The 12,743-nt window shown below is 40.6% G+C and overlaps 1 protein-coding gene across 4 annotated transcripts in view; it reads right to left on the reverse strand.

The window, feature by feature from the left end:
• Window positions 1-10,893, reverse strand: part of nipbla (NIPBL cohesin loading factor a) — a 28,291-nt gene extending 17,398 nt beyond the window's left edge. The window contains exons 1-12 of one of the 4 annotated variants that reach the window (XM_086314529.1): window positions 10,477-10,893; window positions 8,895-8,963; window positions 6,081-6,230; window positions 5,646-5,811; window positions 4,996-5,096; window positions 4,755-4,860; window positions 4,428-4,591; window positions 2,707-2,855; window positions 2,424-2,514; window positions 1,986-2,207; window positions 1,586-1,834; window positions 732-1,459 (exon numbers count right to left, since the gene is read on the reverse strand). In XM_086314529.1, coding sequence (XP_086170655.1) covers window positions 732-1,459; window positions 1,586-1,834; window positions 1,986-2,207; window positions 2,424-2,514; window positions 2,707-2,855; window positions 4,428-4,591; window positions 4,755-4,860; window positions 4,996-5,096; window positions 5,646-5,811; window positions 6,081-6,144 — 2,040 coding nt within the window. In that variant the 5' untranslated portion in view covers window positions 6,145-6,230; window positions 8,895-8,963; window positions 10,477-10,893. The remainder of the gene's footprint in view (window positions 1-731; window positions 1,460-1,585; window positions 1,835-1,985; window positions 2,208-2,423; window positions 2,515-2,706; window positions 2,856-4,427; window positions 4,592-4,754; window positions 4,861-4,995; window positions 5,097-5,645; window positions 5,812-6,080; window positions 6,231-8,894; window positions 8,964-10,476) is intronic. The other 3 variants (XM_086314527.1, XM_086314530.1, XM_086314528.1) reach the window with 3 other exon arrangements.
• Between the last annotated feature and the right edge of the window lie 1,850 nt (window positions 10,894-12,743).

The raw sequence follows: 12,743 nt of genomic DNA on the forward strand, positions 1-12,743 counted from the left end.
TCTTAGTGAACACTGCACTGGCAGCCTTTCCTACACAACCACAGACAGACATGCTCTGTCAATTACCAGCTAAATCATTGCTAAGTACTACTAAGAACTTCCAGATGTCTATTCACTACAGAACCACTGGTGTTGTCCAGCTCTACCTCCAAGTCTAGCCTCGCCTCTATCCTAACCACAGAGAGCTCTTGAACTTCAACCATTTGAACTTCTAATCTGAAGAGAGTGCATATATAGTTTGATTATGTCTGGATAATTTAAGCATAGAAATTGAAGCATTTTGTGCCCTTTTTCTTTGGCATCGCCAGTCAAGATGGACAGGAAAGTCAGGCCTAGTACATAACCAAACAGAGGACTAGCCAGGAAGGACAAAACTTTTGGCAGAGGGGTCACACTCAACCAGGTGAAGTGCTTACAGAAATGATTTACTTGCATGCAGTCCCCCCACAAAAAAACAGCAGTGGAAGATTTCTTTAAATGTGCTTGCTTTCATTCATACAAGATAAACAAAATAATTACCTCTACTTTTTCTACTCTAAAAGACAGTTAAGTGTGGTTAATGTGTTAAAGAAAATTAAAGACCAACACCGAGAATAAAAAAAGGCTGACAAATGGGAAACTAAAACCAAAAGAGTGTATAATGGTATGATTTGGTTTTGTGAGATTGCAGGCAGTGACAGCTGAATGATTGGTAGGTGGGTAGATATTTGTTTTGGATCAGCCCAGATCACCTTAGGGATCTGGAAGTTCTTCAGTGCGCCACTATGCCCTCCCAGAAGCTGAGCAGGGAAAGAATCTGGAAGTTTAGCACCAGAAGCTGACGAGGGGAGTTTGGAACCATCTTGTCTACTGCTGCTCCGACCAGGGTCTCCAGTGGAGGAAGCCCTGAAGCCAGACCTATCTCGATCGCTTCGGGAGCGAGAATCAGGGGACCGCCTGTCTCGGCCAGTCTCACTCCGATGCCTCCTATCCCTGTCAGACTCACGGTCCCTGTTTGACGACTTGGGCAATTCTCCACGTCTGTCTGAGGACTTCTCATCATGTCTGTGCTTTGAGGATTCCCGACCTTCTCTCCTGCTGTCATGCTTATCGACCCTGTTCTTGATGACTTCCGGTCGTCCATCTGGTTTCAATCGCAAAACTGTGTCAGAACCCTCCACAGCAGCTGGCCCACTAGCTGGTTCTTCAGGCCAGCGTTGGGCCTCAAGGGCAGGGACAGGGGCAGCCAGACAGGGGTCGAGCTGACCGTCAGCTCGGCCTGCCTGCTGGAGGTCGATGCTCACCATGAGGGGAGGGCGGCTGGCACCGTTCCCAGCTGCAGTGGCCTCTTGCGGAGTCAGTTTGCCAGCATTGCCCCCTCCTGTTGATCCGCTGCCCGGGGCACCTGTGGGCCCACCTGGTCCCCCTGCACCTGGTTCCAGGGGAAAGGAGTCCTGCTTTCTCTTCTTCAGTGGCTTGTCTGTAAAGAGAGAGACAAGTAATTAAAATTAAATACTATGACAAGATGCTATAATTCAAAGCAAAACATTTTTTAGCTGTAGAGTTATATGTAAATGTTAATTCTATGTGAACTTCTCTTACACACCTTTATCTTGCACCTCCTTGGAGCACTTCTCACTAGCAGCCTCTCGTTCTATCCTTTCAATTTCAGCAAGTGCATCCAGCTCTGCCTCATCATAAGGGGAACTGGGAGGCTGAAGTCCACTGGCACCACCTACTTGCTGCTGATGTTGCAGCCGCGCTCCCAGATTTTGCTGGAGAACAGGAACCTGCTGAAAGCCCAGTTCTGCCTCCATATTGTCTGAGTTCTGATCCATGCCTGGCATAACATCACCTGAGATATTAACAGAAACACTTTACATGGTTGGATTTAAAAGGGGTGGTGGTAGTCCTGTTGATCTAAAATGATGCATCACGATGTACCTCATCAGCATTTCTAGTAGATCAAATAGCTATGAAACTGATGGAGAAAAACAACATCTCACCTGGGGGATCCGACTCATTTGACTTGACCCTGGACAGCTTGAGGGTGAGCTTTGTTGAGTCCTTGTTTGGAGAGCTAACAATGTCGTACATATCTTTCTCCTCTTTTACTATTGGGACTTTCTTTCTTTGCTGTAGCTGCTGTTTCTGGTCAGGTACTCCTTCCCTTGGTGAGGGTGCATACGGGGGTGGTGACTGGAGAATCAGTGGGGGACGAGAACCCGCTGTGAAGAAGGAAGAACACAAGGAAGAGGAGATAAGAGTAGTGAAAAAGTGACATTCTTCAGAAAACATTAAACTACACAAATACAGACATCTCTCTCTGATGAGGGATAACAGCCGCAGTGTTTCAGAGTATGTAGCAGCTTCTCCCATAATGAAGAAAAGGTAAGCAAAGTGTATGCACTGTAGTGCCTCCTTTCCACTTCGAGTGTCCTTACGTTTGGGCGTTCCTTCACTGCTAGCTGGCGAGCAGCCTGACTGTGGAGACCTCAGAGGAAAAGATGGATTTCTCATGGCAGAATCACCCTCCTCCAAAAGAGAGACAATACAAACAAGTTAGCATGTAACACCTTTACACTCAACTTTCAACATTTCTCTCAATTATATCAACACAGCTACTGTTAAGACCTAAATAAATTGTACCAGATAAATATATTCAGGGTTTTATTGTGGTATGTAGTAAATACACATTCATCTATTTAAAAACGGTGTCAGTTGTACCTCATTTCCCAGTCGATGTACAATGTTCAGGTAATCTTCAGTACCATGTCTGTCTGAGTGGTGGTTGGCAGCATTAGGGATCTGCCCTGTTACTTTACCCTCATGGATGTTTCTTATCCCACCTGGAACCATGGGACTGGCCACAGACACTAGCAGAAAAAAGACATTATTTTATTATTATCCACTAGTAGGGAAATACAAACATTGCTGATTAAAACAAAATAAATACAATTCTTTTGAAGTGGAGGTGTACCCAAAAATTGCTGATAAAATAAGTAAGTATGCATATGACCAGTGATTTTTTTTAAATGCTTCGAAGTTCCTCAAAGAGATTTCATCAGGCAAAAAATAAGTGAATCAATAATTTCAACCATCAGGACCATATAGAAAGGCAATCAGAAGTTAGGTTTCATATACAAATAATGAGCTACAAGATTAAACCTGCTGACATGTAAATAACTCGTGATTTTGTTACAATTGAACGGAGAAACTGGAGTTCTGACTTCGAGTGCCCCCTTTTGTAATAGCACTCCCCAACAACTTCCTCTCCAGGGAAGACAATGTATCCACCACACCATAAATACTGTTCAAGTATGGAACAAGAAGGTGAATAAAAGCCCAAGCCATCAAGGTTATTATACCTTACTAAAACTAATCTAAAAACTAACAATCGATATGAAGAAAGATTTGAGTTAACTAAAAATAAAAAACACATATTAGAAAAAATTGGAGAAGCTAGCCTTAATTTTAATCCAACTTAAAAACAAAACAAAAAAAACTACATTTCAACTTGCCTGATGAGGCTGTGCTGTTTGGTGAAACCGCTTTCAAAAGGTTTTTCCTGACATATGCCTTTCATACAGTTATAATCAAAACGACTAAAACTAGCACAGAAACCAATAAACTAAACATTTTAAAACAATAAAAACTAAACAACAAATATTTTTGGAAACCAACTGAAACTACGCTAAATTGTGAAAAATGTCAAGATAAAAAAAAAAACAACAAAAAAAAAATTATAATAACTCTCCAAGGCATAAACGAAGAATGTAATCTCGATGCACCAAAACACAGTTGATCCACAGTCTCCACCCCACAAACCACAGACCAAATGTGTCAAACACTAGGACACCCAGAGGTCCAGTGTTCATGCCCAGATGTGTCAGAGCTATTTCAGAACAAGAGAGAACAACACAAAATATGCACAGTTTAAAATGTGTACCTAATCAGTGTATAGTCAACCTGTTTGTGTATAAGCGCAAATATAATATTTGAGAATCAAACAACACTGTTAACACACACGCACACGCACACGCACGCACACACGCACACACACACACGTAGACACACACGCGCACACACACACACACACGTAGAATTAACAGAAAAAGGTCATGTTTGTGTACACCAGCAATGGCCTTGTAAATACAAAACATAAATATTTCCACAAATTATATTTAATTATAGGAGCCACAATTATCTGATGTGAGAACTTCAGTGTACATTCGATTTATGTATGAAGAATATGAATTCAGTCAAACCCCTGCTTATTATTCAATCCAAAGGGAACAGAGTTTCCAGAAGCCAAAGCTACGGATATGGCTGACAAAATCAAACAAAGACGCCATCAGACTTAGTCGCAAGTTTAACATTAGAAAAAAAATTAATGATGAGTTCTGAGTCTCCATGCATGCGCATTAACATTAAACACAGGTTCTCACCTTGTTGAATCTGTTGGTGTTGGTTATAGCTGGGTGGTTGTTGGTGGGGATACTGCTGTATGTAACCTGTGGCAGGGCTCTGAGGAGTGTATGGGCTGGGTACTGGACTGTTCTGTTGGCCCATGTACCGGCTACTGGAACCCGTCGGAGGTGTCACAAACCGGCTAGAATAGAGAAAATGTAAGGACAGAAAATAAGAAGAAGCACACTGCATAAACAAAAAAAACCCAAACATTTATTTAAATTCAAACATGATGTATTTGTATTGTGCTTTAATTAACATTTAAAATTTAAAGTTGGAATAAACCAGATTCTTGTCAATCTTACCTTGGTGGATTGGGAGAAATCGCAGCTGGCTGGAAGTTTGCAGACTGGGCAGGGCTATGCATGGAATTCATCTTAAAAGGTTGTACCATTGGCTGCTGCATGACATCTGTTTAGAAACAAAATTGAGAATTGAAATGAATAACCTTTATAGAAAAAAAAACCCAAAACACAAAGCTTGATTTTTTTGTTTTTATATTAGTAACATAACGACTTAATGTGCAACAAGTAATTGCGCCCATACTTTTCTCCCTGAAGATGCCAGGGTTCCTGGCCAGCATGGTCTGCAGCAACAGTGGTGCATCTCCCTCTGGTTCATCGCTACCCAGGTTGTCCTTCAGCTCTCTGAAAACACACAAAACGAGTTCACATCAAAACAATGAGGCAGATTAGAAAAGTGTCAGATTTAATGTCAAAAGCAGAAAGAAAATGCTGAATACATTTTAAGCAGTAAACAGAAATTTGACTATATGGCCAATTCGGAATCAGCAAATAAGATAACATGAACATCTTTGAACTGGATTGGAAACTGGAGCACCTGGAGAGAACACAAATAGTTTTCTCTTCAGTACACGGGTTTTTGGCTTTTTATGTGTAGTATTTGCACCTAGAAAAGTTTCCCGCAGTGGAAGCATTAACATTCATGGTAGTCTTTCATCTCTCAGATTCATTAAAAATTAATCTTTTGTGTTTTAATTAGTTAAAGAATTAAGCAATGCAAAGCATCTCTTCTGCTTTAAATCAGCTTTAAAGCCAAGTTATCCTGACGTCTGAGCTTTAACAGCCAAAACATTTCCATGAAAACATGTTGGGGTTTTTGTTTGTTTTTTTAGTTGGCCTTTTGTCTTTGTTCATCCAGACAGCATATTGTCTTACAGACACTTATATACTCACATGTGCTCTGTGGAGACCTGGTTCAGACCATGGGCTAGCTGGGAGGCCAGATTCTCATCCCGGCAGCCCAGTAGGCATGTGACTTCCTCCGCAATCCTCCCATTGTATAGGAGGCTTTTAGTGGTGGTGGCAGGTAGAGGAGAAGGGAGGGGCAGCTGGTTCAACACTAATACAAGAAGAGAGTGTTTTCAGCAAATATACATTTTAGGAGTTAAAATGTGAGCAATACAGGACATAAGGTCTCAGAAAAGTTTAGAGACGCAGAAGTAAATGGGGGGAAAAACAAAAACAAAACAAAAAAAATGTGCATGTAATCACTATTGCACATTTACATCTGTTCAGACCGAATGTTGCAGTTTAGGACTTAACACTGGGAGAGAAGACATAACAGAACTGTGAAAACTTGTGTTTGTAACATAACTATGTGACACTCACAGTCTGTGAGGCTAGCGATCCCAGCAAGAGTGGTGATGGGAACATGAGGCATATCCCCATTCATGCTGAAGGTGAGGGTGGGGGAGTGTGTTGATACACAGGTAGATCAGGGGGTCGATGGACGACACCCGTCCTCACATCTCCTGGCACCTAGCAGAGACAGGGAGGTCGGTAAGAGAAAGACAAAAGCAGCTTTAGTGATGGACAAGAAAAGAGAGAAAGAACTGCTGCAGTACAGAATTACAAAATGAGTTAATGGTCATAAAAATGTATACAAAGAAATTATTTAACACAAAAATGCTATAATTAGTCATATTATTTAAATATAAAAATAGACCCAAATATTTGTTGTGTTTTTTTCTGTCTGCCTTTATGCTGACATTGCGTTTCATGTGGCAATGGTGTGCGCTGTAATAAATGTCCTGCTAGAGCGTGTCAATCAAAATAAAATGCTGTGTTCTTCATTGGTTATTCAATTATGATCTTACGTTTTTCACAGCATTTAGTAATGCCATGCAGCTAGTACAAGCGCAGGTTAGTTGTGTCACTGAAGAAATGCCCCACAGATACAAAAGCACCGAGAACTGAATCCTGAGGAATGTACCACAAGGCGTGATTAATGGTTACTGAGGCATGTTGTGTGTGTGGCAAGTTTTCAATGTCACAAGGGTGGCTTTCTTTCAATCTGGCCTCATAATCTCTCATTTTTATATTCAAAGTTTCTGAGTAAAATTGGTTGCAACATGTGCAACCCTTTCGCTGACAGATATTCTCAACTGAGGGAAGACAGCACGTTATATATGCAAAACCAATGAGCCGTAATGCCATCGTACAAAGCCAAGCAGGTACAGTAGCACGAACTGTACGCATCACAAACCGACAAGCATACAGTCTGTGATGTAAAAACATTTTTAGTACTCAATTTCACTCCACTATTGTTTATTACACAGATGATTCAAAACAAAAACTTAATTGCTAAGTCAATTAACTAAAGTGCTTTCCACACTGCCCTGTGCTTTAACATGAGACAGTCTGGGACCTAAATGCACTTCCTGGGAATCATGTTAAATATATCACTTTTTTAAGGTTAAGAGCTCTAATGTAAAGTGTTCACTTCAGAAAAAAAAAAACAAGCTCCGAGTGTGCATTGAGTGGTAAAATAAGCACATACAAGTGAATATTCTTCTCTTGTCTTAATTGCAGACACGTTGCAGTTTGTTTGCAATTCGTGATTATTCTTCATAATGTGTATCAGTATATTCTCTTTATGAAAACATGTGCAAAGTCAGATTTTTCTTTGTGAAAAAAAGCCTGATTTAACAAAAGTTTTTTTCATAAAGTTGCCAGAGACTTTTGGGATATCCATAATTTTAGTTTTGTGTCTGAGTGTGTACTTGCTTTGTCGTATAGCCCTCAGGTCACAAAGTTACACATCAACACAACTAATTGTTACATGACATACATGTCACACTAAAAATACACTACAAATTTTTCCTGAATCCCCACATAATACTAAGTAATACTACTGAGTTATCTGGTTAGGCAATAGTACTTTCTGAGTGCTATTCAATAGTCAGCTGTTTGTACATTTGTGGGTGCTACCAGCAGCTCCCGTCTCCCAAGTATCACAGAAAGTGAAGCTGGATTTCCAACAGAAATGTTGTTAAACCCAGAACTGCTGCAGGTTACTAGGGCATTATCCACCTGCACCACCGCATACTGTGTGTGTGTGTCAAACAGCTGTGTAACAAAGGCCTAGGTGTAGCTCTCACCGCTTCAGACTTTACACACACACACTGCTGTCAGTGCAAGGTGAAAAAGAAAGAACGAGAGAGAGAGGGAGAGAACGTATAAAATGATTGAGCCTACTGTAACTGCAACAGATATTAGCACCTGAACATTAACTGTGTTACATTTTAACACCTGCCAGGTTCTGTCCGCCTTTTTGTTTTACTTTAACTTTTTTCTTGCTATATTAACTTTTTCCAGCCTATTATTACAGGTAAATAATGGTTAATGTAATTTCAAATCTTAACAGTTGTAGCTGTGTTAAAAAAACAACAACACTTAAGAGGCAGGGAGTAATGCGAACACACTGCAAATGATTCCCAACTGTAAATATGCAATCCATGCTTCTAAATGACACAGAGCAATATTTTCTGTAAAAAGTATTTGGCAGAGCACTTGGCTATGGGTCCTTAACCCCACTTTGAGAACCACTGATTTATGTGACATTGTATTTTATTCACACCTCTCCTAAGAGCAGAAATGCAAAATATACACAAACAAATATTGAGGAAGGGGTGTAAATGCAATAGGACAACATCAACAAAACTTTAAAAGCTTGCCTTACTCAGCTAAATGAAAGGACTAAGACTGACACGGGATGACTGCCCCTCAGCACACGTTTTTAAATATTATACAGCCTCAAGATAATGCATTTCCATAAATGAGCCACAACCATTTCTAATACCAAAAGCACTGTTAATCTGAATAGGGATTCATCTTGTGTTACTACGATTTAACTACATTGCCTGATACCTAAACATCACTCATTTCAAACCATACAGCTCGCTGTGAGAAACCTTGAAAACCTGTGGCCCTTTTTTTGGATTGAAATCCCTTTGCTTGTTAGATCCTTAACCTCTGACAAATGTGTGTGTGGGGCACACAAGCAAAGAAAAAATGCAGCCGAAACCTCTTGACAAGCTACTTTGCACTTTACACTATTTTTAAAATCAAGACAGGAAATAACAACAATGTCAATATAAAGGGTAAGTAGTTTAAGCTTTTGCAAATATAAATTAATGATACCTTTTTGACGAACTCTGTGCAGTCTCCTGTGGACTCACTGACATTTCAGATAAAAAAAAGTCCTTCAATCTGCCGAAAAAGAAAACAGCTTTGCATCAGACTCTGTAATCTAAACCTACATTTTACTCTTAGTTGTAAAGACTTCAAAAGAAGTTCTGCTTACAGCTAGCCAATGGAGCTAAACCAAAACAGTAAAATAATGCCAGTGCCTGCATTATTGTTTTGCTATGAACATCTCGTTAACACTACATTATCCGTAAAATTGAATGAAAAGTGTGTGGCACTGGCTTCTAAGAGAGAGCAACAAGTTTTGATCGACTTCCGCACATCACTAAAGCCATGCAAATATGTAAACAACATACTGCAACGCGACATGAACTGAAAGCATGCGATCCCTAATAGGCAAAACTTATCGTGCGCGGCAAAACTGTTGCAGGGTACCGACAGACGGATACTGTAAACAGTGCATTAGCACGCGGCAACTTTAGCATGCTCAGTGGTAGAGTGGTTTCCCTATGCATGCAGGGGCTTGGCTGACAGCTGTGAGACTGACAGGCAGGAGGCAGCACAAAGGAACAGATGCACTGTGATGGTGGCGGTAGTAGTGGGGGCTGCATCCTCCAGAAGCCGCCAGCCCCCGTGCACATTCTGCACACTGGCTAATTCGAGAAAGCCAACGAAACTGTACTGGCTCTGGTCAAGGGGGAAAATATCTGACAACATGCATACCTAACTCAAACAGTAAAGCAAGGAAGAGCAGGGGCAGAGTACGTTTCTGCGCGAACCATAGTCAAAATATTTCACAGCAGGTTCGCCACCAAAACCACTACTAGCCCTGCCAAAGGCTCCAATAACCCGAAACACAGGCTAAGATGTCAAACAGCATTAATAATAACAGCAAAAAAGTTAGCTCCCGTGCAGTTAATATTACCATCAATTTCAATGTTTATCTTAGCATAACTGCAAGCGGCAGCTCGCTACTTGCGAACAAAACCTCTCCAACCTTTGCACTGCCAAGAAGTTGACTGTCTGGATCGTTCGAGCTAAGCGTGAAGCTAGTGTTACCACTGAGTATAGCAGCTAAGATGAGTAACGCTAGCTGCCCAACATTCACTAACAACAATAGTCGTGTTTTAATAGCTAGCCAGTTGTGCTAACTAGCTGTAAATGTTGTCAGTTAGCTCCTAATGCTGCTGCTCGTTCAAATAAACGGAAGGCAATGCAAATAATACAAGGAAGCGTTACTAGGGGTTTATGAATTTTTAGCAAATTTCCATTTTGTTCGGGGAGGAAACGGCGCATTTGTAAATAGATGTAAAGAAAACGGCACAGACTCCTAATTCCGTGGCAACGGCCCAATCCTCGGGCTCGACAAATGACATCCAGTCGAGGCCGTGCGCCTCGGCACAGCAAAAACACACCTAAGCTAGCCTGGCTGGCTAGTTCGCTAGCTTCCGTTACCTCCCGGTCAACGATTAACGACGCCGTAGGTGGTCTCGCGGCAGAACATTTATCAACGTTATTGATAATAGTCGGAATTTTAAAAGTTGGATTAAAGATACAGATGTGTGATTATATTTACCTTCGGATGTTGCGTTCAAAGGGAGGGGAATGTTTTAGCTTGGTTTGTGTCCGTATCTCTAGCTCCCCCTTTCTTCTCTCTCGCAGCTCCTCCAGAAGGAACTCTAGTGGCTTGCCAACTAGCCGATGAGCTAGCCTGCTAGCTATCAACAATAATCCGGGTCGGGCTGATTCGTTCTTCTTCCGTCACTCAAGGGTGAATATTTCAGCGTACAATCATGGGGAAACATTCGTTCTTCGGAGTTTCAGTCGGTCTGCGCCGACATAATCAATGAATGCAGCCAATTTCGACAGTAAATGAGAAATATGACGATTGTTGCGATCATCAAGAGGCTCTCCTCTCGTAGAACAAAATGCCGACCGGAAGTTCTGCCGTCTGACTGACCAAAGATCTCAGGAGTGACTCCCTCCATCGGCGCCAAACAAAATGCCATGCGACATTTCGTGTTTTTGCCCCTAGGGAGCGCTGTAAGACAAGTTTCTTTTCAGTGGCCTGTTTACTTTACAGTCAATTATAAATTTTGGATTTGGTAAATATACTACAGACACCCATATGAACAAATTATTAATATATTTTTTGAAAAATAAACAGCCAATGAAATTACCACAAATATATCAGTATAACCCCCCGCTCCCCCATACATGTAGCTTATGTAGATGCATTTAAAAATATACACAGTGCACCGGTCTGTAATAATTTCAGTTGGTTGTATTAAAAGTGTTAAAGTCAAAGCAGGAATACTTTACTGGAATCAGAATACCAGATTAATAAGTGATGTAAAACTACTCGTGAAGCATACCTCTTTCAGAGTGTTAACATATTATTTCATTGTTACTACATTAACATTAACTTTACTTTAGCGGCTATGAAATTTAACGGGCCTTTTTTTTTGCGTCGCTTCCCTTTTCATACATGTGGGGTTTTGTTTTGTTTTTCTTTTTGTTTGTTTGTGTGTCTGTTGAGTTACATTAGGATGAGAAGCATGTTAACTGATTTACAAAAATCTGTTTAACCTGCTCAGCACAGTCTTGTCCAGGATAACTGAACATATATTTATGCACAGCTCTCATTAGCTCCCTCCACAGCATTTCAAATGGGCTGATGTATGGTCATTGACTGTGCCAACACCTTGATTGACTCTTTTGCTATACAGAGTTCATTATCACTTAACAACTGTAAGGTGCCAATGTCCAGTGGCTGCAAAACAAGCTCAAATAACCAGCTCTCCACCTCCATGCTTGACAGTTGGTATGAGTTGTGTGTGTTCATAGGCTGTGTTTGGTTTTCTCCAAACATGTGAACTGTGTACTATGGCCAAACATCTCCACTTTGATCTCATCTGTACAAAGGACATTCCAGAGGTTTTATGGTTTATTCAGATGCAACCTTAGATGTGCTGCCACTTTCTTTTTAGAGAGAAGAGGCTTTCTCCTGTCAAACCTACCAAATGAGTCATACGTGTTCAATCTTTTTCAAAATGTGCTGTCATGAACTTGAACATGCTAACTGAGACCTGCGGAGTCTGAAATGTACGTTTGTTGTTGTTGTTGTTTTTGTTTTGTTGCCGTTTCACTGAGCACTGTACAGTCCCACGTGATGTGAATTTGGTTGGATGTCCACTCTTTTGAACATTTACACCTGTCTTTTTCACTTGTGAATAATCTTTTTTACTGTAGAAGAAGGGACATTTTTGGAAAATGACCTTAAGACTCTTCCTAGAGTGATGGGCAGCTGCAATTTCTACTCGAAGATCATTGCTGATGGCTTTCTTCTTGGGCACTGTGTAAACACACCTGAATGCTTCAGACCAGCAAACTGCCAAAACCTGCTGTTATAGGGGTCCTCACACTTGCTGATGACAGATTATTCAAGTTCATTCGATTAGCAGCTCCTTGCTGCTACTTACCCTAATAATTCCTTTTTTATACTCCATTTCTGCCTTTTGACCAAATCTTTTTCTTACATAAATAATGACACTATCTGATATGCCATGTTTAGTAATTCATCTGAACTTTTATTTGCCTTATTTTAAGACCTGCCCAGGATTAAATGTTTTATTTTAATTTATGTAATGTATAAAGAACTGAATCAAGGTCTGCTTTCTTCCTCCTATAACCTTGAATGAATGCATTCCTGACAGTATGTTCACAACTGCTAAAAGTGGATTTCAAAGATTTATTCAATTTATATGCGATTTCCAAAAGCTAAGAATTCACTGATTATTTCACATTTCTGATAATCATGATCAAACAATAAACACACAACCA

The sequence above is a fragment of the Aulonocara sp. 'chitande type north' Nkhata Bay genome, linkage group LG12, assembly GCF_057382095.1.
Source record: "Aulonocara sp. 'chitande type north' Nkhata Bay isolate Kocher_YH1m ecotype deep benthic linkage group LG12, A_spYH_male_GT1.1, whole genome shotgun sequence".
Taxonomy (NCBI): domain Eukaryota; kingdom Metazoa; phylum Chordata; class Actinopteri; order Cichliformes; family Cichlidae; genus Aulonocara; species Aulonocara sp. 'chitande type north' Nkhata Bay.